At 36.6% G+C, this 27,530-nt stretch overlaps 1 protein-coding gene across 1 annotated transcript; it reads right to left on the bottom strand.

Annotated features, from left to right (window-relative positions):
* Positions 1–346: 346 nt before the first annotated feature.
* Positions 347–27,530, bottom strand: LOC105670051 (virus-induced RNA 1). The gene is made up of 4 exons (XM_012363357.2): positions 27,265–27,530; positions 10,847–10,924; positions 3,058–3,164; positions 347–1,168 (listed from the first exon to the last, which is right to left on the bottom strand). The coding sequence occupies exons 1-4, from the start codon at positions 27,329–27,331 to the stop codon at positions 908–910; spliced, it is 513 nt and encodes a 170-aa protein (XP_012218780.1). The 5' UTR covers positions 27,332–27,530; the 3' UTR covers positions 347–907.

The following is a 27,530-nucleotide window of genomic DNA, read 5'->3' as shown; positions in this document are numbered from 1 at the left end:
GACAAGTGGTATAATTAATCACATGAAGTCGATATTATTACGCAACGGCCTTTTTGTGTGAATATAACTGTTGGCCAGCAAACACTGTAGCATAATATGCGACGCGTTTGGTTTCAACACTTTCACCTTATTTTATTCAGCATTCAAGTAATAAAAAAAACTAGATAAACGGGAATTATTTCGTATGTAAAAAATGTTTTGAATAAATAAATTATTAAATGTCAATTTTATAATTATTTCTTACCGGTTTCAAGAAATCAACAAGTCTTTACTGCTATTGCTAGATATTGGAAATGTAGGAATACTATAAATTAGGAAAGGTCTAAACTAATCAATCTGAAAAACATAGGAAACCTCAAAATATTTTATTTTTATATCAAAATAATATAATGGACGTCTCTTAGATATATTCTAGAAAAGCTGCCAGTTTTTAAAACGTATAAAAAATGCCTACATCAAGCGCGTATATTAAGCTTTAAATCACGTTAATTTTAATTTAATTTAAAATTGTTATTAATTTTGGAATTAATTGATATTTTATTGCTTTAATATTAAAATAAAATAAAATAATTAGTTTAATTAATGAAAACCACTTAATATATCCCTTTTTAATTCATATTATCTATATATTTTCATAAATATTCCAGCTTATCCTTCCAGTGATAGCAATCTTTATTTTTTTTAATGACGTAGGTAAACGTCGTAAACAATCGATCGTGTCGAGAAGCGATAGAAAACAACAAGAAAAACATAACTATATATTACAATAATATTACTTTAACGCGGTGCACTCGATGGTGTACCGAAGTTACTCTACTACAGCCAACATAAGGATTATTCTTCCTCTTCGTGTTATCAACTCCAATACATCGTTATCGACGTATTCTAACGAGTGATCGGTTGATTTTTAAGCGGTCAGCGTGTCTCCTCCGCCGGACTTCGGTATCTCGTTGTTGAATTCTTCAACCGTTTCAGCGCTCTCCGCCGGTCCTGGCTGTGCTTTCGGCGTAACATCGCCGCCGAGCGGAATAGTATCGTCTCTGTCGTCTTTTATCGTTTCGTTCTGCGGCTTCACGTCGATTATGCGAATTCGGAATGAGGTGCCGCTAGTCTCGTCACCCGATGTGTACGTAGTCTCGTTGATTGTTACCACGTGACCGTCAATAATCTGCAATCAATCAAATTTGCGTACATGAAATTGATTGTATAATTATTGAAACATTGTGTACATATATATTTTGCTAGCTGTCTTTCATCGGAATATATGTACATATAAAATGATGAATTATTTTAATATTCTTTTTAACTCAAAGAATTGGTTCTGAAAAATTTGTCAGTCCTTTTTTATCACATAATTTAACTCATATTATAGATAACAAATTTGATATAAAAATAGCGTAATATATATACATATATCCCAGAGAGAGAGAGAGAGAGAGAGAGAGAGAGAGAGAAAGAGAGAGAGAGAGAGAGAGAGAGAGAGAGAGAGAGAGAGAGAGAGAGAGAGAGAGAGAGAGAGAGAGAGAGAGAGAGAGAGAGAGAGAGAGAGAGAGAGAGAGAGAGAGAGAGAGAGAGAGAGAGAGAATAAGAGAGTTGGTTTAATCGGGGATGCAAATGGGTTAATCGGATAGTTTGTATAACCGACGAACGCATCATCAAAATTAATTAAGCTGTATTATTGAAGAATTTGCAGCCACTGCGCAGATTTATCCATGTTTGAAACATGACAGTGTGCAATACAATGCGGTGGTTTGCTCTGTTAACAAGAAGATATAATGATTCACTTGGAATTATCGGAGCAATTCTAGTTCATTAAACTTTCTACACCTTTCTACATATTTGTGAAAGCGAAGAAAGTGAAATATTTCTGTACTTTTCCGAAAGAACGCTAGATAATCTTTCGATTTCACATGTTCTCATTTGTACATAATACATTATGTCATTCTTCTATTTTCTGTTGGCGTACAACTTTTATGGAAAAGAACCCGACTTTTACGTACATCAATTATTACAAAGGGTTACCGAGGGTATACATTAACGAAAAAAAATATATACGTAAAAAGACAAAAAATATTTTTCTTAGATTCAACATTTTAGAAAAGAGAGTAATCTTTCCCTCTCTTTTTTCCCTTTCCGCTTTAAGTGAATATTCGCGTGTAAACGACGGCCTTTATACAACGCGGTGTCCGAGAAAGAGGATCGTGAGCTTGGGCGAACTTTTTGGCGGACAGTTATCCGCTTCCGTTAGTCGCGCTTTGTGCGGCAAGCGTTAAGCGACTTACATATCAGAGAGATGGCGGCGCGCAGATTTCGAGCGTGTAACAATACGCGACGGGAAATGCAGTAATCCGATCACCACCATCGTCGTACACTTGGCGGTATCATACCATTGTTAAGGATCCCATCCCCTTGCCCTTTCTCTTCCTTCGCTATCTCTACTCCGTTGCTGCAGTTTACACGTGTACGTAAATTGTTGGAGATGCATTATCTCCGCGACATGTCCGGCGCGGTGCGGAGCTCCCTCGCGTGTCAGAGATTATTTTACTTCGCTTCTTCGCGAACGGCATTATTAACTAACCACCAGCTAAAAATTTGACGATCGCTCGTAACCAAATGTGTTCGACACCAAATACGATCCGCATAAAATAATCGAGATTATAGAAAAAATAGCGCTATAATTTCATTTATCAATTATGAATCCTAGTTTTTGAAAAACGTGGCTTTCAGAATATTTTCTGCGCATAATTGTCATAAAAAATCTTTAATTAAATCTTTAATTAAATCTTTAATTAAATAAATCTTTAATATATTTTAACCTCATTTTAAAGCTTCTAAAAACCTCTTACATAAATTTTATATAAAATATTGATAAAAAATGACAGTTGATTCAATGAAGATCTTAATATTGTATTTCAAAATCGAATGAATAAGAACTTTTTGAATGTTTAATAATTAATTATTATTCTAACAGCTATCTCGAAATATTGAAACCCCTCTTTTTCTCTCTATTTCGTCTGCAAAAAATTAATTTAGAATTTAGGTCTATCAATCATTTACCTTAGTGGTGGAAGTCGTATTTGCTCCTTCAGGAATGTCGATGTTCGTGATGTCGGGCATATTCCAGAAATAGTTCAGGAGATTTTGCCTAAGTCTGTTTACGGTCTCTGTAACAAAAAATATACAATCAAAAAAAATTGTTTATACATGAATATGCATGATAATTTATACAACCATTTCTGTGATAATACATGAATATTTCGGTAATATTTCGGTATAATTTTGAAATCGGTTGCTTGATTTTATTCATGAACGTCAATAACAACAATTCGGTAAAGTGCGCTTGATAATGCGCATGGATTTAAAATAGATGTAAGCGCTGACAATTGTTTAAAAAATATTTGTCAAGCATTTGGGGATGACGTACTTATTAGGACCATATGTGGTCATTGAACAACAAAATTGCGCTTTCATAATTTTAATGTAGAAAATGAAGCGTGCTGCGACGGAATCAATGATTGGAATGATTTGTTAAAAAAAATAAGTTACAATGAAATTTACGGTAAATGTCTCGTCGGTTTGCTGAATATTAATCGAGACATGTGTAATTGTTTGATGCGTATTACACAAATATGTGATTTTTACCATTTGAGAATTCATTCCTTGATTTTATTCGCATTAACCAGTTTGTCATACGTTAAAGGTCGTATTGCACACAGTTGTGTTAAAGATCGGCGTGTCTGTATATAGCGATACATCGATCGCCGGGACTTTTGTGTTTCGAGTTCGTGCATTTAGCGACTGTTCCGTCGTTGTTTCCGCCTAGTTACCATCCCGTTTCATTTTAACGACCCAATAGCGCTTTATTGCGATTCGGCGTGAATCAGGTCGGGCGCACACCAGCACGATGAGTCAAGAGTCGAACGATGTATCAAACAACAAATGAGGGTAGTAATACATCCGCGTCTCTTTCCAGATCTCGCGCAAAGAACCGTGTACACATCGAAGAATCGCAATGCAAGAGCTCGACCGAGGAACGGGACTGTTTTTAACGGTACGTTTGCGCTACAGTCGGAAATTATTTCTTTAAACGATCACACAAAGGAATAAACAATTAATAGTCTAATTTGACACCGACATAGTCGATTGAAATTTTACGCGCATAAAAAATTAGTAACAAATTCCTCGTTATCCCTTTCGAAAGAAGTGCATCCTCAATTTTCTCCGGCCTTTCAATCATCTCGACGACTTTCTGCATAAAATTTAAACCAAATAAATATTTATATCCAAGAACATTGATATCTCTTACATGTCCACGGACTCGCATGTCGTTATGCAATTCCCGCGGTTCCGCGATAAGACGTCGCATTATAAATAAAATGGAGGTGATCCCGCGCGCGGCGACCCGCTATTTCGCAAAATGTAATAATAATTTATGCCGCGATCGGACGACGTATACGCGATGAGAGTATACGGGAACGACGTCGGCCGTGCCGATAAATTTTGCATACTTTATTGCGCTTACAATGCGGTTGCCGGAGTAAAATAGTTGACTGTATCGGCCGATTATTGCCGCGCGGAATCTCAATGAGGACGCGCCAGGCGGGCATATTATTCGACAGTAGCTTCGTTTGCATATAGAAAAATTTGCGGCGCGCGAAGAGCGGGAGGGATGGCACGGCGGTATCGGATGTGCTGCTGAAATCGGCGCGTTTCTGGCCCTTCGCACGCGATAATTTTAATTAGCTGGTAAAACGGCCCGTTACGGTTAAAAACGGCCAGTCGTAAACGTTTATTTCGAAATACGACACGCGCCGAATACGAAGCGCGCGCATTTATCAAGTGCGCTAAATCAGCGAAAGAAAATTACGATATCGATTTCGCAGGGTTTAGCAAGCAACAAGTATACAGTTTTTATTAATATTCTACGAATCGTGGAATATTATGTAATTTAAGGTAAAAACGTTTGAAAAATGTAAATTTCGATGATTTGCATCGGAGCAAAATTTAAAGAGCTGGTGTAACGTTATGTTCAATTAATAACGACGCGAAATGATGAGCGTTGCATTTAAATCCGTGATGTTCATTTTTGCAAAATGAGGTTGCCGTGGTTGTTAATCCTTGTAATATCATTGGAGATCAAATCTGTTACAGCGGCAATTATTATTTATGTCGTTACTCCTATGTGCTGCGAGCTTTATTCAGCTAATTTTGCTTTCTATAAAATCACATGTATAATAATAAAGTTTTATTAACAAAGTATACATAAAATTAATAAGTATTAATCTTTGAGATGACGTGAGAGCGATATAAATATTCTAAAGGCAGCCAAGCTTTGAATCATAAGAGTGAAAACCTGTCGTCGAACCGGTATCGAGAGTTCGGCAGAAGGACAACTGGTCTGAAAATTAGATGACTTATATCGTGCATGTAATTAGCATAAATACATTTCACGATTACATCTTAATACGAGTTGCTCACATTGAGGTTGCTCTGTCTCGGACTATTATTGACTACAAATTAATTCAAGGATAAAAAGAAATTACAAATAAGGACACCTATATGAAATTAACTGACTACCAAAAACAACCATCATGATAATCTTCAAAAATATTAGCAAACTTTTTTTTTTTTTTAATATTACATTGCATAGAGAGTATAAAGTTCGACGACGATAACGCGATAGTTTCAGAATTGCGATGCAAATCGATTGGCCATCGCGGCTCGTATTAAATTCTAGATTGTTCGCGGCGCTAAAATAATAAACAGTTCGTGAAATGATCACGGAAAATTGGCATCCGTAGGCTGTCGCTCGCAGTAACTCCCGGTCCCCTGGGCCCGTTTCCAGTCCGCTGGCCTCCCACGGCGCTGCGTCACGCCGGATTTGAATAACGATTCATCGAGTCGTGCAATCAACAATTACTGTAAATTGCCGTCCCATTCGCGTCCGCGGTTGCTTCCAGTCGCACGGATTACAAATTATACCGGTGGCGAATTATCGAGGGGGCGATTATCTTCTTTTTTTTTCGTGCCTTTTGGCAGCGCGCCCCGATTCGCGCACTGTTAAAATTCTGCCGTTGGTGAAAGTGATCTGATAAACTTTGTGCTCTTGTGTGCCGACCTTGGAGCCGCGCGCGATCTCGCAGCGACCTTTGTGAGTGATCGATATTTCGTTACTTTCGAAACCGCGTTGCAAAAGCGCTTTTTTTCGTGTTTTTAATACTCTCTTTTTTTCCTTACAATAATCTCCTTTATTTAATTTTCAAAAATGCGGAAAATAAAGCGCGTGCATTTTTCAGTACGGATCAGTTTAGTAAATTTTCCACTTGTAGCGAGCGATCTTCGTTCGCCATGTCGGATCCACTCTCGCTTCGGTCGGTCGGGCAAAGCAGTACAATCAAAGCTGCGAGTCTGACGTTACTTGAGCGTGTCGCGACTTGCAAATAAGCATACTACTGAAACTATTCGTTGCGCGCTGCACGAATGCCCGTGGAATTTGATATACGAAACACACGTAAGAGATCGCATGCTGCCATGCACGCGGCTCACAAATTTATTTTTTATTTCGTGTCCGCCAGCCTTTGTGATTTGCGCAGAAGTTTATTTTTAATAACGAATTTCATCTAAAGAACCGGTCTTTTCATGTTTATAACGTACTCTCCGCATCTAAAATATATTTGATATCTTACAAATGCAAAATCTGACATTTGCAATCCTTTATTTCCGAAAACCCGGAATAGTTAAAAAATATGTGAAAAACACATGAAATATTAAAAATTTATTTACAACCTCTTCCCTCAATAAATTCCTCGGATAGATTACGTCACGCGCGATTATTTGCAAATGTATCTCTATCAATTTATTAATTTATTAATTCGCTATATACGCACAGTGTTGCGGCGTATGACGCGCGTCCATCTCGCTATCTCGCAAAATATCCCGCCATATATGAGAGAGCGGCTCTTTGAAAATAGCAGAGGTCGCAAATAGTCGCGCCAATTAATTCTCTTGCGCGACCTGTTAATTTTCCCTGAAAAATTTAATTTTCAGCTGCGCTTTAATCACGCCGCGTGCAATATGAAGCGAAATTTCAGGAGAGAGGAAAAAAGCTTTCTTCCCTAAAAGGGTGAGCGGCCTGCAAAGGGAATGATCAGTGCTTAGAGAGAAACTCGCAATGACATACTATGGAGCCATCAACCAGCGATATTTTATTTATATCGCATACTTTTTTCACACTTACGTTAGAATGTATGTCGAAAAAGAATTCAACAATTTTTATTTCTCTCCATTCTTGTGCACCGATGTTGGCGCACATTTCAGACGACACGTAATATGTCGCGTCTGCATTATTTTATCTCGTCGCGAGCTCAGCATTAACGTCGCGACCTTTACCCGCTGCGCTACTTTGAAAGACCATGAAACACGACCGTTCATCGCCACGGATTTCCTTCTGTCGAGCGTGCTACGCGTGCCGCCTCGCCCAATCTCACCTGTACGCCGGATCTCGGAATCACCTTGTTACAAATTCCACGCGATAACGCCGTTAATCAAGCCGATCGATCGGGCCTCCCTTTCTTCGTCGCGCGTTTTTACACGGCCATGCGCAAAAAAATATGCATGCACGACGATATTTGTCACTAGCGACGGGCGCGCCGAATTCCTTGACAATGTACAAGGACCACGATACGCGAGGTATGACAAATAGTCTGTGTCAGAGAGAGATTTGGGTATGATTCTGAATCTTGTCTACCTCAGATGACGATGTTATCTCGACGCAATGTTAACTCCGGTACAAATCTAGCACATTATTATCTCTGACTGAAAATCAAGCAGCCGTATCAAGCGCTAAATACAACGCACAAATTTAAACTTCAAACATTTTAACTTCGAAATAGATGAATATAAAAAGATTTCGCAGCGTACGTTCCGAAAGAAATATTTTTAGATATGCAAAGATTATTTTAAAACTTTTGTAGATTTTAACCTATATCGTTTTATATTGATCAATATATACCAGCACGCCAATGCTTCCAATCCTGAAACCCTATATCAATATTAGACGATATTCTACAAAAACCAGAATTTATAGATTTTTTCCATATCGATAAATTGACAGACCAATTAGCCGGTTTCCTCTAAAGAAATTTATAGCTTGTTACGACGCGTTGGCACTCGCGGCCAGCTAATTAGAACATATTTTCTGATAATTGTTTTCGTTAGAATATTACTGCTATTTCATATACGTTTTGGACGGTAATACTGTAATTATATCGGTTAATGGTGCACGGAATATAATCGTGCCGCAGCTTATAATAAGAGCACAGCACTTGTGTACACATTAAGGAAATTACGCTACGATTTTAAGAAACCGCACAAATTTTTCAGGTCGTCATCCCATTTAGTCGCTCCCTATGAAACATTTTTGCTTATTCGGATGCATATTCGGCGTTTGATGCATATTGTTTGGATTCCATAAATATTTATAAAACGCGTGTCGCGCATGCGAAATGTGTGAAAATATTTAACGAGAATTTTGTCAAATATTAGTTAGTAAAAAGACACGAAAATATACATCCAACACAGACGGTTTTTTTCTGTCGTTTTGTTTATCTGACACATACACGAGTAGCTCGAGTTCGAACGGGAAAAACGTTCGAAGATAAACAAGTTTTGTAAATGCATAACGATTGCAACTATATGTGTTCTCATTTCCTGTAAACTTTCCTCAGCGTGTAACTGCAGAAATACGAAGACATATTAATTATATGCTGTGCACCGGTAAAGTGAATATTTAAAATCCCGATTATTATTTGTTTAGGAAGGAAGAGATAATTTATGTTTCCGGAACGAGATTTCTTGCTCGTAAAAAAATTTTTGCCTCTTAATTTCATTTTATGTTTACTCTTTTGGGAAATAAATAAGAGAAAATAAGACGAGAGTCTTGGTGTTAGTGTTAACTTCCTTATTCAGAATCTAACACATTAAAAAAATTTTTTTTCTTTAAATTATATGTACTTATATAAGAATATATTTATATCGCAAAATTAAACATTCTAATATTTATTTTTTTCAAGATTATTACATCTTTCAAAATGTTTATTCATACGTTATACACTCTAAATTTTGGAAGCTTTAATTTTGATGGCTGAACATCGAGCGACGTAAATTTTCGGCAGGTCTCTCTAACGCGCGCTCAAATCACATTAATGCGGGGATTCGATTTCGCATGCGGATTCTCTTAAACGAGATCATCGATGATGGTCAAATAGCGATACATTGTCGGAGTAAAGGCATGGCCTATGGGTATGGTATCGTTTTGCGATAGATCCATGGTTCGAATTGTTGCGCAACGAGAGTGACGGACGGCAGGCACGCGCCCACATACACGAATAAGCGAGTCATTACTAGTGAGACATTATTACCGTGGTTACACATACATATATGTACACATATACACATATATGTACAAGTCGTATTACATATGACCGGCATATCTCGCGGTCGAACTGGTTTACGAGAGATTGTTGATCATCCTCCAGCGCCGAGAGAAGAGCGGAAGTTGCCCTCCGTAAAGCCGCGCGATAATCTACAGAATACGCGTATAGCGCGGCAATGCGATGATGATATTCAGCGCACCAGCGCAAAGTGAATATTTGAAATCCCGATTATTATCAGGAAGAGAAGTGGATAATTTACGTTTCGGAAACGAGATATTTTGCTCGCAAAAAGAAATTTTTATCTCTTTAATTCCCATTTCGGGCAATTATTATTTTTTAAATTCAAATCTGCAAGATTATTTTTTAAAATGACATTACATTTATATGTCATAATACATGAATTTTTAAAGAATTACATAAAATTTTTTATCGAAGGTAAAAACGTTCATCTTTAAATTTTATGCTATTAAAAGCTAACGTGTATTTAGTTGCTTGCGTAAGTGCGTAGAAAAATTATATTTGAGTAAGTCATAATACTTACATAGAACGCATTAAAATCTGGTAAAATTAAATAAATAAACAAGTTTTGAACAACAATTCATCCGAGATTGATTAGCTGGTCGAGCGCTACTAATCAAAGGTTTGCCTCGATGAAACGCGTTAATTGGTACACCATAAACAATACCAAATGTCCCTATAGGCACAGACTGACGGAAGTTACGCTCAGACAAACCGCATGTAAGCGGAACATGAGCCTGACGCACGCGATGCAATCGTGGATGCGCGTTGCATTTCCAACCGCGCGCGATATTTGCGCACGCCTCTATGATCCACCTGTCAGAGGCAACACGCACGCTCGTATACACCATCTGCGAAATTTGTGATGTTTAAGCGCAGAAGCGCAGAGGCGCTAATGAAAATAACGGATTGTATTCGCGCCTGTATTTAGCAACTGATTTGGTGCGACCGTCTGTAATTCTGAAGTCCGCATTTTCAGCGCGCGTGCAGTATTGATGAAAATGTCCGATGTGCTCATTTGCTCGGCATTTATATTAAACACCGTCTTTGTATCGGGCGGACAAAATTACTACTTGTTTAGCTGCATTTAGAATTTATGAAACAAACATGAACCGAGATGTGAAAAGAGAATTAACGTAATAATAGAATAATATAATAGGTGATGCAAACTCTATTCCTTTTAGCCGCAATATTAGTATCTTTTCTATTTTCTGTTGCGGTTCTTTCTCTTTCTTCTCTCTACGTCTCAAGGATATATTCATTTAATTTTTACTACGGAAACTGTAATACTACGGGGACCGCGTAATGCAGCTAAAAGAGACAGACTTATATTAGGAATGGAAACTACACACATTATGCAGCTCCTCTAGTTTTGAAATATAAATATTACATACCAGCAAAGAAGTTCGGCATGGCAAAATCAAAGCTCACAGTGTCCTCTAAATCATCCTCCAATGAGTCACGTCGCGCACCTGTAACAGAAATAGTCATCTTCAATACATGATGCATTTCTCTTCAATCAATATGATCGAAAACATTCAGAAATAATTTATAGACAGATTTACGTGGAACAAAAATAGGTTTCTAGACAGATTTACACATTTCTTATTAGATTTCTTGCAGAAAGCAGAATAAATCTTAAACTTTCTATTCTTCTCGCGGAAATAATTCTCGGTAATATTAATATATAAAAATTTCTATATAAATGATCACTAAAACAATAATGTCCTTAATTAATGAGATAATAGAATGACCTTCATGTCGCAACTAATCCTTTTTTTAACTGTCAGAATTACATTTACGCTAGCATATTCATCCGCTGGATCGATAATGAGCTCTTACGAAATCATAGAAATTGCATTACTGATATCGCTTTTGAAAGCGATTTATTCAATTAAACCTACTCTATTCTATATTTTATTGCAAGCCGTATCCACGAGCAAACTAATTCTGCAATTTATTTAGGACAGCGCTATTTAAAACTTCCTTCACCCGTACTCGTCGCGACAGCATAGCGCAGTAATGATGTACATGCGGAAAAGTCATAATCGCTCCGGCAATTAGGCGTGGAATAACCATTAATTACCTCATACATCATTCTATTTAGAACGGCGTGGTCATGAAGGACTTCTAACAAATATTCCTATGGCCGGCGCATTAAACCACGATACCGTAAACACTCGTGCGAATATTTCTGCTAATTTTAGACGAATTATTTATTGGAATAATTTATTAATTTTCATGTAAACCATTTATTAGATAATTTCAAAAATTTTTAGCGTTTTACGATATCGCTCTTGCAATACAACAATTCTGTGGGAAATATAAATTCCTTGAAAAAATAGCTTTGAACACTGCCGAAAAGTAAAAATTTTATCGCGGCGATATCAAATAAAATTCGTCAGAAAATCCAATTTAAAAAATGTGTCGATAAATTAAGGAAATAGACGGGGTTCAATGAGGGCGAAAGTGACGTGTGGATGAAGACAAGGACATGCCAATGCTGAGGGCAAATCGTCACCGCGATCGTGGCGTTTCCAGCGATTATCCAATTCGGTCGTCGTCAATTCACATTGACGTGCGGGAGTGTAGGTGTCAATTTCAGTCAATCTATTCCCCTTCTGCATGCAAGAAGCGCAGTAACGCCGGACCCGAGAAAATCCGCGAGCGCGGGCTCACGACTGAAAAACGCAGTAGAGATTGATAGACGATTCAAAACGCTTTGACGAAAAGCGACCGAAACTTAACGAATCGCATTCGCGGAGAAATCGATTCTCGGATATTGATACGCGATATTAATTCCTATGGAAAGCGGATATGTGTCACGAATTAAATTGTTAATTTTGTGAGATTGATAAAACGTGCCGTGTTATATCGATCGTCTGTAAAAGCACAAATTTTCATTGCGTAAGAGATTAATAATACGTTACGAATTTATGCGCCCACTATGCATTACCATGTTGATAAATAGTGAACGATTAATTATTTACGTTGCAATTCAATGTGCGGAATATCGTGTATGAACATCTATCGCGTCGATTGTGCTTTAATGCTTTATCGATATTGTTGATTATTGCGATGTGGCTATTTTTGTGCTTTAATTGAACGTAGGTATGGCTTTTACGCGGAAATTTAATCCATCGCGACAAGTTTTTGCCGGGTTGGTTAATACTCGGGCTTCCGCAGTTCAATGTGTATGATAACCATTTATATTAATATGAAATTAATACGAGAGACAATACATAAATATTCATATCAATACATATATAAATAAGTTATATCGAAAATTAATATTTCTTGTATATAATTTCCAATTTATATACGCCTTATAAATTGCATAGATTTCTTCGTGATTACGGGCCCGCTCTCTCCCCACCGCCGCCGGATAGGATATTTCGCCAGTAAATCTAGTTGTCCGGCACGAATGTGCAAATTCCGCGTGATGGATGTAGGATAGCGCCTGAACGGCCCGCGGCATCGCGCTTACGCGCGCACACGGGCGTTGTTCCCCTGAGAAATTTCCGCCGGATCGATCTATCGGGCCCGCTCGTTTTTTATACTTTCCACTTTTCCGCGCCCGCTTCTTCGAGTGACATTAGGCGGGCTCTTAATGCGATACCCGGACAAAAAGGGAAACACGTACGCGGGGGGTGCATTGTGAGCGCGGCATCGCGGCGCGACTGCCATTGACTGCAGAATGAAATAGAAGTTTTGCCAGGAACGGACGGTGGCATTTCACGATCTAAAGCTGATATAATTTCTAAAAGTCCCTGGCAGAAGGGCAATCGGGCAAAGAGGTATTAAGGAAAACGTACTGCTCCTTTTCGTTAACAAGTATTTCTCGAGATGAATTATTTTGCGTTGTATTATTCTCACGAAGATTGTATCCGGCCTTCGCATAGATCCGTTCCTGATCTCGCCGATGTTTCCGCCGCATCCTCTGCGGCTGGCAAAATTCCATTTCTTACGGATGGACCACCGTGTAGCTGACAAAAACAGATCACAAGAGCAGTGACGAGTATCGTCAGATATTACCGGCATTCTCCTCGAATTATCGCGCATTTGGATTCTAGTAGAGAGCCGAATGGCTCTCTCCGCGAGAATAACGACGGATTATAGCTGGCAGCGACTATAAATTTTGATAAAAAAAGAAACGGAAAAAAAAATACGGAAAAATTATAAATACAAATACGTGTATTAAATTTCTTATTACTGGAAATTGATTTTTCATGTATAAGAATCCAATTTTTTAGCCCTCTCTGATCTTGCAGTGTACAGCTCGATTCATTACTAATTGCAGGCAATCTGCATTAAAATTACAATCGGGAATCAAGTGGCTGCTTTTTGTTTTTAAAAGTAAACTATATTTCGGACAAGGGAGCACGGCGAGGTATGGAGATTTGGGATATCCAATCGTCGTCGGTCGGTGGCTTAATTGGAATGCTTGCCGATTCGATCGATCCAACGTGTAGCGTTTTGATATAAGGCAATTACAGTAATTGCGGCAAAGTATTGGTAGTTCCGTAGAATATATGTGTGCATATATACAGCGAACGCAAAATCGTATACGCTTGATGGTGATAGTATTTCTCGTCATGCCAGTCGACATGGGACTAGTAATTAACACTCAAGTGTCGACCGTTCGTCTTGAATCTGTCGGCTTAATTTGACAGTAGAAACTCTTGTGCAAAAGAATCGTCTTCCTCATTCTATTTTTGCTCGTAATATTTAAAAATCAAGCATTGTTAAGAGCGAATACAGTTTGTCGAAGACGCCCTATATAACAGTAATTGCCGAGAGAGATAATACAGCCGTCAATCAAACGGGATGTTAATCGGATTCATCGAAATTGACGTGAATATATGATGATTTCTATTGTTATTGCAAACGCCATGCCTCTCTCTCTTTCTATCTCTTGCATTATAAATATCACTCGTTTTTAAACGCGTAGAAAACTTTCGTAACAGGAAATAGCGATAAAACCGGCATGAAAAATGCTCGCTGCCGAGCTACGATGCATCAAATTAACAGCTTAACAAGTTCGCATCGGACGATAGTTAGAAATTTCTACGGATTATAAGCGATTACGGAGGACGGAGAGCAATAAAATTTCGAAACATTTCGCGCATATTCCGCCGTCGTCGCGATCGCGGAAATTACCTTTGTTTACAGCGTAACATCACAGACTAATGGAGCGTTTAATCAACCGGAGAAATCGAGTATTATGCGCGCGATATTTATGACGAAAATTTTGTTGGGCCGTCGACATTAATGTGCTTGCGCGAAAATCGGTTCTTCGAGCAGTGCAAAGTTTGCTCGATTGCTGAAGAACCAAGAATACTCTACTCGCTTGCGCACAAATATTCTACGTTTTTCGTTTAAAATTATTTCGTTGAAATAAATTGTTCTGATAGTAAAGTTTAAATTTGACAGATTTCGGGAAAACATACCAATTCATACAAAAATCATGGAAATAAAAAATAAAATGATATTTTGCAGTATGGAAAATATATATTTACATTTTAAAAGAATTAAATGTATTAAATTTTTGATATGAATTGAAATTAATTGCCAAAATATTTTCGTCTAGATTAGACAAAATTTCTCTCGTACTTTATATGTATAATCCAGATTTGCTTCGTTTTGAGAGATTTAGATTTTGTCTCGCCAGTAGATAAAATAACGTGACTTTCCCGCGTTTTATATTTCCATCCCGATACACTCCTCGAACGAGACAGGATAGGCAAGTACAGGGTTGTCCGATCGTTGGATGGCGAGCCTCGTAATTTATTTAGTCTGTTTACCGGAAGAGATGTAACCGCATGAAAAAATGCATGCCCACGTCGGAACGAGAAATTACAGGTCCGACACCAACACCGCCGCGGCGTCTCATAAAATATGCTTCCCTTTTCGCTCTATCGCGCGACGCGCGTACCTCGCTACGAACCACCATCACGCGAGACGGGTAAATATTTGTCAAAGATATTACGATCGCGCGACGTTATACTTTTCAGAGCACTTCTTAAGTCGTATGTACGGTAACTAGGCTCTGGCGTTTTATTAAAATTCCTTAAACTTTGCGTGAGGCAGCCCTTGCTTATTTATTTTCGAGAGACTCTTGCCCGGAGGTGTGTTTTCGATGGCAAAAAGGAATAAGCAAAGAGGGAAAAAGGGAAAACTTTGACGATAATATAATATATAATGTTATACAAATATAATTATTATATAAATAAAAAAATGTCATTTTATGTCGTAAAAATTATTATCCATGTTGTTTCGATGATCTGAGTTTTCTATTTTTCGCCTCGTACACTTTTTTGATAGTAATATCGCGTATGTAATTAAGCGCGACTTCCAGGTGTGTTTTAATATCTCGAAGCTATTCCTGATTATCTGAATGTCTCGAGCGACTTGATTGTTTCGTGAAAACGAGTCTTCCGATACGAAAATACTACTGCGCGAAGAAAAAAACGAAGAATCGATAGCCGATATAAACAAGCAAAAAATTGAAAGAGAAAAAAGATAATACTTTGCAACGCGTACATATCGTGAATTCTACCAATGCTGAAATCCCCGAGAAAGTCATCTCATCAACTTACCGCTCGTAACCAATGATATTCTAACACGTGCAACTGTATCAAGTCCTGGAGTTTCAGAAATTCCGCTCTGAAGATATTTTTGCTCTAAAGGATTTTTATTCGTTCGATAAAATATTTGACATTTATATACAGATCAGTATATATTTATTATCAACGTCTACATATAGTTGAAGAAAACTACGTTTTACTGCAAAAACGATCAGTTTTCCAAGAATTACGGTAAATTTCTCGGTCAAAAAAAATTCGATCTTTTAGATCTTTCTCAATTTCTCTCATAGATCAAGAGAGAAAAATCTTTCAAGTTTTATCTCGTGTATATATGGCAATTATTATTGCACAAAGTTGTAAAATTTAATTATTAGTTACAAAGGAAAAAAAATATGATGAAATATAGAATGCATATTGATTAAATATATGCAACAAAGTAGAAAGAAACGATCTTAAAGTAGACCTGACAAAAGCTTGGGTAATTTAATTTTAGTGCAGACACGGATGAAATAAATTATACAGCGGAAATTCTAATTATTTTAATGATCTGGATCTCTGGAAACTGCAAAGACGCTGCCTTTCGCCAGTATCAGAGTTGCAGTTTCAACCGATGGGTTGATAGCAAGGGCAGACAGGGGCATCCACCAATCGAGGCGGATGGAACGGGAAGTGGCGTTGCTAGAGCAGAGGCCCGACATTATGAAACTTGGAATCGAAATAGTGTGCGCGTACCGCACCGAGTACGTACTTGATGTCAAAGGCGTAATAACTTGGAAGTACTTGCGCGTCGTAGTATGGTTCACAGATGAGAATGTGCGGCGTGTACATACGCATACACGCGTCGCACATATTACAGATTCATGTGTGAATATGTATTCGCTCATACATCGCTCATCTGCGTTCAAACCAAGGAGTTATTGCGTGTTAAGTAGAGGAAAGTGCGTTGGATTAACATATGGCAGTATATTACGCATTCTGAGTACAGTGTGTCCCGCTTATATCTAATTTAACAGGAATTTCCAACTGATTTTGATTCGTCGAAAATTTGATGAGAATTTATCGTGACACTTGAGTGCCAAGAACGCACACGTGGAGTTTAGAAACGTGTAAGTCATGTCTAGAGCTTTACATATTAAATATCAATATTACGTAACCACTCTGTAATTCGCAAGCAATGTTCCATTTTAAGCGATGTGGTAACGAACTTTTTAAATCGTTATCGTGTTTTGTAAAAAAACACATTTGAATAAATTGGTACTGCCTGTATTATTAACATACATATAAAATGATTAAATATGGATAATATTAAATATATCTTCCTATTTTCTCTTCTCATTATTAAAAATAAAAATAACTGATATAACAGAAATAAAAGTGACATCGAAAGCTATGCTTGATGCTAATCGCTATTTTAAAGTTGTGATATTTATTGCTTCTTGTTTCTATTCTCACGTCACATTAATTTTTAAATATTTTAATATTGCTTGCTAGCGTTTAATAATAAAGTACAGTCGAAAAAGATATGAGTGTCTCTGCATGACGAAGATGTAAAGTTAAGATGTTCTTACACGATAACGACTGGTCGTTCCGGTTTTTTGCGCAAGTGCCACATCTCGTAATGTGGCCGTCATACTTCTTTTTATGCATTGACGAAATGCATTGCGCAACTAAGTGTATAACTGAGAAATTAAAATGCAGTTATTATTTATATGCATCGTAAAGAGCGATTTAATATAAAACAAAATAATCTACCTAAAGATCAGATATTATTTATCGCATAAAAGTATAAATTTTTACATTCAAATGAATCGCTATACAAATGTAAAAGGCGTCCATTCGATACAAATAGTTTCGAATTTGCACGCGATCTTGCATTATTGAAGATTACCGTGTTAATCCGATTCGCGTTAAGCTGAAAACTTTTTTTTTACACGGAAATACGAGCGCCTGTTGTGCTTCGCACGCTTTTTTCCGTGCGATTTTCCCGATCACACTAGATGGTTTTCGGGAATGCGATGATCACGCAAAACGAGGATTACCGGCACACGCGTGTATACCGCTTCGCTTAAGTAAAGATCAATACAGCGTCTCGGCGATAAATTCCTTCTAACGGTATTAAATACTCGAGACGCAGCACGGATTATAAGCTTTGGTACAGTGAATGTGCACAAGTAGCGGCTAGGAGGAAGTTTCGATGAGATGTGACGCACCTAAGAACTTTCAACGTGTCATGTATGATATTGTAACACGTCTCATAAACCAACTTAGTAACAGGACGATAAGAATACCATGTTATTCTTCGAATACTAATAGCAAATAATTTTTCCAAACATACATTGCAGTTAAGCATAAAACATTCTATCTTTCCATTCTGTAATTTTCTTTTTGAAGCAGATAATTAAATATTAATTATTTTGCAATTAAATATAATTTAATATTAAATAAATTAATTATTTAAATATTATTTAATATTATAATATTATAATAAATAATTACATATTATTTCATAACAAAATTTATTCACAGATATCATGGATATTCTGAATGGATTATTTAAGTAATAATATATTTTTTCATAGTTTTCCAACGACTGAAAAGTACCAAACGAAAGCAAATCAATTGCCCAACTGTTTGTGATGCGCAGAATGCGCGAAAAAAAAACGACAGGAACAAACAATACACACATACATATTCTGACGTTTCAGTTGGCAATATGTATATTTTCTTTCCTTGTCAGAGAACAAAAGCTCTTTGTTATCTTTATGACTTCATATTCTTTCTGGGAATTATTGAATATGCAATTTGTTTGTTGCTAATTTGCTACTATTATAACTTTGCTGTTTGTATGCACAGTGTACTTATCACAAAATTATCACTGTTGAGATCACGCGTTTAAAAGTATCCAGAAAGTGTCTTCATTTTTTCAAATTTGTCAAATTTTCGGGTAACTAATGTATGTAACATTAATGTATGTAACATTCTAACAGACGTACATAAAAGAAGTTTCGCATCGTTTTGTTATCTCGCGTCCCCACATTGAGCAGAAAACCCCATTAATCTTCTTTTTAGATAATTTATTTTACAAGTTGTTTCCTTCTTTGCAAAATGTTAGTATGTTTTGCTCTGATTTGCCGATTTCTTGACAAAGAATTGCGTATTAATAATTGCACAATCATAGTCTGTCTCATTCTTAATCTTTAGCGTTTTTAACTAAAATTAAATGTCAATACGTAAAATCTTTTGAGATTCCTAAATTTTTTCCTTCCGTCCACGACTTGAACTTCTCACCCCATTCTTAAAATTACCGCAAGTTCTTCTGGCGGGGTCTCGTCTTCCACCTTGAAAATCAATGGTACATTGACTTTTGCTCCCAACAGATTCGCCGAGACGCGAGATTAAATTTCAATTTGTTTCGAAGGAAATATTCGTTATCTTCGATATTATAGACTTTCGAAAAGGCGATTACGGCAACGAGATATGCGATAAAAAGCGAGCGGAACAGGCGAGGGTGTGCTAATGATTGGTTTCAAACGAATTTCCATTCGGCAGATCCGATTTCGATGTCCGCGCGCGATATGCACTCGCCTATTCATAATTACTCGATCGTTCTCCGCCGCCACCACCCGCGTAGGTCGGCAGCAGTTTATGGCTTCGCGACTCGCAGGTAATTGGATTGTCTGCCGCCGACTGACCGAGCGACCACCCCATAATTCTTTACACCAACAAGAATGGCTACGGCAAGTGCGAGTATTCCGAGCGCTTTGTACGTCACGCATTACGTCACCTTCTGTGCTCTTTCCTCGGTAATCGCGTCTGTTCCTATTCTTGCTTATAAGCGTGTATTTTTCAACGTTGCTTTATCGGTTTTGCGAAAATGTAATTTGCTTTTGACAATTTTAGAACTCCGACTGAGACGGAAATTTATTATTGTATTATGTAATATTGGAAAAAGCGCAAGCACGTGAGAAAACGAGAAAGATTTCAAATACTTAATTTGATTCGTTTATAAAAAATTTCATGACTTTTTTTATAGACATTATAGACATTTTTTAGAAAATATGAACTTTTATGTAAAAATATTCGATATTATAATAATTATTATGGTAACTAATCGCAAATATGATAAAGCTCGTTAATGCCGTATCATTGCTAAATGCAGAACTCGATTTTATCGCTTCGTAAATATTAGTGTGAACTCGTCTTTTTAGTAATCCCGTCCCGGGACTGCTGTATTTCCTTCTCTTGCTTTTGCGAAGGCGTTAATGCGGAAAGTTTCGCATACAAAGTTTCACTCGATTTTATTTAATTGAAAAGTTTTTATGTCTTATTAAGTTTTCCCATCGTTATTTATTGCAAACGACTTAAGAATCATTCTCGACTTTAGGGTGCTGTATGAAATATCGGATTGCAAAAGAATTTTAACCCGAGTCAAAATATCTCAATTATGCGGAAAGAAGATTACGGAAAGAAAGTAGCAGCGAAAAATGCAGCAATAATGCTAATTTTTAAAGTTTCTTCGGAAAGCAAAATAGCGAGTATTTAACAAGAGGCAGCATCAATGTATTACGAATTGTTTCAATAATTTTGCCTGCTATACATTCTGAATGTAGACTATAAATATATTATTTAGCACTTTCTAAGAAGTTTCATATTATAATATAAAATACAAATCTTAAACTTGTTTTATGAACCTACGCTAATTGGATTCTAAAATGAAGGATCTGTGAAGTTAGCACATTTTATTAATATAAAAAAAAAACAATTACAGTTCCAGTAATTTTTATACCAAAAAATACGGAATTTTTTTTATTTTTATAAGGAACTGTAGAACTATGAAAAATGTTACTGGAACTGTAATTGTTTTGTTTTTTTTTTTATATTAATAAAATGTCGTGCTAACTTCACAGATCCTAAAATTAAATGTTTTAGCTGTATGACTTTTATACACAAAGTACTGTGTCATATTACTTTTTTCCTCCAAACAGCTCGCATTTTATTCATGAATACCTAGTTGATTTGTTTTATTTGAAAGGTACGCCCGAATACTGTTTTTATTATCTACCGTTTTATTGCTACGCGCACAGCAAATTGCGATAGGCAAATTACCTACCGGTAAAGACTTTTATGCGTGATGTTTAACGGCGCTGTTCCTTTCACACATATGCATAATTACAGCGATATATGTTGCAGTAAACGACGCTGTTAAATCACTATAACGGTCATAGCATCGCGGCTGTTCGTGCATTTAAGTGAAGACCAATGTCGATATCGAATTTAGTATGACGTAAACGATCAATAAAAATATGCAAATCAGCGTTAACACTCTGTTTGAAAAAATCTATTATATATTAGAATTGAAATATTTCCGTTCACAATGTTTTATTTTAAATATTAACACTTTTTGTGATTAGCGAAATTAGATCAGTAATTAATTTTTCGAGAAAGAATTTAAATTTTTTCACGGACATTTTAATCTCTGCTTAAAAAATTATTTACATACAACTTAGTATAAACAGTTTATAAATATGTAATATAAATTATGCTCCAAGGAGGAGCAGGGACTACATGAAGCAATATATCGCGTGCTTATATAAATGTTATTACAACACTATGTTGCTTATGTGAATTACACGATGCGCGCAGCAAAATGCATCGCCGGGACAAAAGTCGCACACGAGTTAAAGCTAAGGATGTGCTTTACTTTAATCCTGAAATGTATACTCCATCTCACGTCGCGTATCTAGGAGATACACATTCCATTACAAATTACGCAGAAGAAGACTCTTGCATAAATAAAATTATATGTAAAAGCTGATAATTTGCTTTATAAATACATGTTTAATTAAAAAGGTCTAAATGACATCACTTACATGTTATTAAAAGAAATCTTTTTTAAAGCATAATATTTAATCTCTTTAAAACAATCGATAATTGTAGTCTAATCTTAGATGTTTTCTCACTTATTTGACATAAGTTGCATTATAAAACATATAAATATTGTAATATCTATTAGTAGCTATGAGCATGTAAAGAGGTTAGACGAAATTAGCATTTTGTAATTAGACGATCTTTTGATATTGATTCATTGTGATCTACATATAGAAATCATTTGTTTTATTAATTATTTGCGACAAAAGAATATACAAACGTAGATAAAACGTTTAAAATGGTACTTTGACTTACTTGCTAAATATACCGTAATTACATATATTTTGAAGTAAATACTGAAGCATGTATCAAGTATCAAATGTCAAACGAGAATAAAGTGCAGAATATATAGTCAAGTCTTACTCTTTATATCTATTTATACCTATATATCGATTGTTAAATTGTACTAGTTTTTATTTTATACTAAATCAACTGCAAATACTCGTTTATATTTATGACAAATCAGAAGTAAAACATTTATTGAATAAATTTTTTCGCTCTGTACAGTTCAGTGCGGAGTGATTCAAGGTATTGACCCCGCGACTATGCAAGAGAAATAAGAAAAAAAAGATGCGCCGACAAAACGTTTGCGTACCTCCTTTTTTTTATTTAAATGGCCGCAAGGCGGTGGCGGGACGCGGACTGCATACTTAATAGCGGTATATTCTGCAGTGCTACTGCCACTCAAGGCAAGCCCAACTGCGTCAACGGGGGTCGGACTGTTCGCGACAGGAAAATAATATGAGTTGGTCATAATCCGCGGCAGCACTTCGCTTCCAGATACGGAGGTGCACAACAAACTAAGCCGTCGACACGCAAGGACACTCTCCAGATATGGAATCGCGCAAGGTAACAGGAAAAAAAAATAAAATAATAACACTCGGTAAAAATATTCCTCATCGTGCTTTCGAACTTTTCGAGCAACCGTAAAAAAATTAATGAGTTATTAAAAAATATTTATTTGAGAAAAACTAACAAAGATAAAAAGAAAATATATTACGTTAAAATATTTCTTTTATCTTTTTACGCTTCTTTGATTATACTAACTCCCTTATGTTATCCAATTAGTTTATTGCAATCATAAAGTTTCAACATTGTTATTTAGTTTCATAGAAATCACAGAAGTTAAACAAAAGAAAATTATTTTAGAATAATGATTGGAAGACAAAAAAATAGATCCCGCTAGATCCCCATTGTTGCTCTTGGCTGCACAATTGCGCTGCACTATGTATCGTCATACATCCGCATTACTCGCGCGCGAATGGTATGACATATACACGAGACCAGTGCGATTGCACGTGTGAAGGGGGCATGTGAAAGGGAAGCTGACGACAGGAGGCTCGTCGCCCGCGATGCGGAACATAGGAAGAAGGAATGACATTACCGGATTGTGCAACAACCGTGCGACGCTGTGTGAATCAACTAATCAGTGACCGAACGAGATATATCGGAAGTAATTAGTCACGACTTCTTTCCCGCTATAATTGGCGCCGAGTGGCCCAAATGATTTACACGACATATTTTTATGCGAACGCACTCGTATATGATGTATGATAAACCTGATACTGGCGCTAACAAAAAAAAAAAAAGAAATCAATTAATATAATCGAGATTGGTAGAAGCGATAAATTACGCGCATAATACATACCGGTGTACCAGCGTTATGAAAGCTATTTTAACGAGGAACGCTTTTAATAATATAACTTTAAGTAAACTGGAGCGTTATCTCTGATACCAGTGAACGTAAGTCTACGTTTCATATTTTGCGGAATTGCACGTGGCACTTGCAAATCTCATTTAGGTGAGATAATTATTCTTTAATGTATAATTTCGCGTAATTAATATAATTGATTCTTAACGAGCAATGTAATATTCCCCTTTATTAGCGCATACATAGACGCACCGCGTGTTTTCGGTGCGAAACGCATCTCTCGGAAATTTGCATTACTATTACCGTATCGATTTTTGTATAAAGTACAATTAGTCGGGAGAGCGGACCGCAGCGACGAACGCGGGAGAGCGCACTACGTTCGCGACGGTGCTAAACGTCATGTTTGTTGCACGAAAGAGATTTACGATTGCAGATGATTACGCAAGCTTACCTCAGAGACGACGCGCGATTACCCAGCAGTAAGCACGACGATTACGTATTCTTAATAGGATTAAGCGCAATCTGCTTATACACCATCGTGACGCAGTTCGTGCTGTTTGACGCTGACAAACTGCTACTACGCGCGTCTACTCACTCGGCGCGGGGAGACCGAACAGCCGCGACTTCCCCGTCGATCGAAACTCACGGAAACTCGATTTTCGCGGCTTGTTGGCCGCCCTGCCGCCGGTCCCGGCGAGTCTCAAAAATTACATTATTATCCGGCTGTCACCCGGCTGTCAGCGGGCGTAATGAGAGCAGACGGTTCTCTCCTACGGAGACCGCGCGGTCTACGGCGAAATTTCGCGGCATGAAAACTGGCAGGTGCATCATGTTAAGAGAAACACTTCGCCCGAAGGCGTCATATTTCTCACCGAAGTAATAATGGACGTGTTACGTACGCCCCGATGGCGAAAGAAATAATTGTACGATTGTGCACTGCACGCCTGTCACGGCTACACGGATCATTAATGGTTCGGCAATTGCGAACGTTCTCTTTTGCCGAACTTTCATTCGCGGCGTATTTTTTTTATACTTAACAATGCGATGGCTTTAGTTTTGGTTTCGTCGCTCTTTCTCTCTCTCTTTCTCTCTCTCGAAGTTATTTATACACTGTAATACGTTACGCGTCACGACGCTACTGGTTAAAATATTCGTATCATTTGGTGCTTCAGCGAATATGCGTAAAGTTCCGAGTCTGTTTTACAAATGTTGGTGGCTGTAATAACACGGTATGCATTTATGCATGTACAATTATTTGAATGCAAACTCGTTAATCTCCTTTAGGACGTAGGTAAAGTTGCTTGCGCCATAAAAAAAAAATTACAAATGACATTTTTAAACAAGCGGAAAGGAACACATTTATATTTTTAAATACAATGGAGAAAAGTTCCAAAAATCGTGATAAAAATTTATTAACATGTAATATAATAATTTTTTAATTAATGAACGAAATTGATTTATTGAAAAAGTTATAAATAAAAATCTCATTCTGTTATTTAAAAATTTATTATATTTGACACATCAAGATGTCAAATTGTTTCACGAATATAACACAAAGTGTGATTGAACTCTTAATTCCAACAGAGGAAAACTCGATAAATTAGCGATGAAATCGTAATTTGCAATTTCCCGGAAAAGTCAGGTCGTATTATTTCTGTAATGTATTTCTGTAAGGATTTCTGCACGGTTGAAAACCGTTGAAATACACAAACGTCGGCCCGAGAGATAAAGTTACATTAAAATCAAGAGGAATAAATTGGAGTTCGACGGGAATTCGCTTGGACAATTATCTTGGGGACGAAGCAGCTCCAATTAAACGAGCTTCCTGCCGTTCCCGTCTCGCAAAAACGGGGCCGATGCTAATTAGCAAAGTCTACGCTGGAAGTGAATTTCATATCGAGTTGTAATCGAGTAAACAACGGTCTTAAGTAGTTCGAGCGTACTATCTGCTTCCACGATTTCTTCGTGACCTGACATTCAATCGAGATATTCGCCCGTCGGGACGCCCGCTTCGTCTTATAACGACGCATAAATGTCGTGAATTGAATGCAAATAATCCTGAAGAATCGTTCAACGGGTCGAATAGAGCCGCGATAAATGTCAGAGTTTTGAGGATGTATAGAAAATAAGAATAAAAACGTATACTAGGAAAAAAATTTAATGTTTTTAACAAAATTTTATAGTTGAGGCTTTTGTTTATAGCAACCAAATATTTTGTTTCATTTATAAAAGGTTTTATTATTTTTACGAAAATGATTTTTACATTTTGACTATATAATTTAGTTGCTGGAAAATTTTCAATAAAATAAAGATTTTATTTTTAGTTTAAATAACCAAGTTAATAAAGTTAGTTTAATAAAGCAAAATTAAGTTCCCAGGTCGAAAAACGTCTATTAGATGTCTAGTCTAAAACGTCTTTTCGACCTGTCATTTCTCACTGGATTAGAATTAATATTACAATTATAACAAATTAGGTAATAAAGCGAAATTAATAACAAAACATTTTTGTTTAAATTAATAAAACTTGTTTTGTTAATATTTTTAATTATTATATGAAGGAAAGAAATTGCAGGAAAAAAATGTTGCTAATAAAAAATTTAGTTTAGGATAATTAGATTTAGTTAAGATGACAAAAATATTTTAACTAAATATTTTTCCTAGTGTAGATTACGTTTTATTACGGTGTGCGTAGCCCAAAATGCGCAATGATCCAAACTCCAAAAGTTTAATAATTTATTAGCTCATAAAAATAGTTAAATTGCAAATATAAAGCTAATTTCAAATTTTTAATTCCGATCTAGTTAGTACATAAAATATCTATGTCCATTCGCTTTAGTCGTTTATTGAAAAGCGATCCGCAGACAAGTAATAAATGTATTTGTGCGACCTGAATTCGGAAGTAAAATAAAATTTGCTAACTCAGGGTATTAACAAAATATACTTCGCGGTTGAAAATAATCGTTATGAGTTTATTTCAACATTGAAACTGGCTCTTATTGATTTAACATTCGGAACGCATTCCATCTTTAGAATTGAAAGAGTTGATTATGGCATAATGAAATATCTGACTTTGATAATGTGATTTTAAGTAGATGGACTCTACTTTGAGGATTGCGAGTTGCACTTACAATTAGTTCTAACAATAATTAAACGGTAAATAATTTAAAGAGAAGTTGGAACAATCGTGATTATGTTATTTTTAGAACGTGAAAGTTATGAAATTGGCGAATAATCATATTAAACTTCATTCAATTCAAAAGTTAATTATGAAAAGTTGCTTAATAATTGAAATCAGTCAATCAAAAACGTACATCTTTTGATAAATGATTATTAGATGAGATTATTGAAGCAATAATTGCTGGAAAAAAAAAAAAAAAATTTTATTTGAGAAGCATTAAAGCCACAACTTAATGAAAAAATATAATCAGTGTAATTTACACTAAGTAAAAAATTGAATTAAATTACAGAAAAACTTAAAATAAATGTCAATAATGTGTTTCGAGTATAATAAACTTTAATACAACATTCGCCGTGAATATTGTTACTCTTTTCTGTTTCGCACCACGGAACTTCCCGTATTTAGAACATACGATATCGCAACAGAAAAAAAAATTAATTTATTACTATAAAAAAAAATGTCACTCACCCGGAAGACCGTGCGCACACGCGATTAGGCACGCAGCAATGAGAGAAACGTGAACGAAGACCTTCATTCTGTCGTAAAAGAACTTCGACAGCTCAAGGAAAACTGTTTGCAGATTCGCCTGTTGCCTCGACGATGCACCGATCGACACTAACCGGTCTCGGATCTCGGACTCGGCGAACGACGGCTGTCACGTACGACGACTCGCGAAAGGATCAAGGTTACTCGCTGGACCGGCCCGCGATAAACACCGACGCTTTGCCCCGCAA

The sequence above is a fragment of the Linepithema humile genome, chromosome 7 (assembly GCF_040581485.1).
Source record: "Linepithema humile isolate Giens D197 chromosome 7, Lhum_UNIL_v1.0, whole genome shotgun sequence".
Taxonomy (NCBI): Eukaryota; Metazoa; Arthropoda; class Insecta; order Hymenoptera; family Formicidae; genus Linepithema; species Linepithema humile.
The sequence above is the reverse complement of the archived record's forward strand: the minus strand, read 5'-3'. Positions and strand labels throughout refer to the sequence as shown.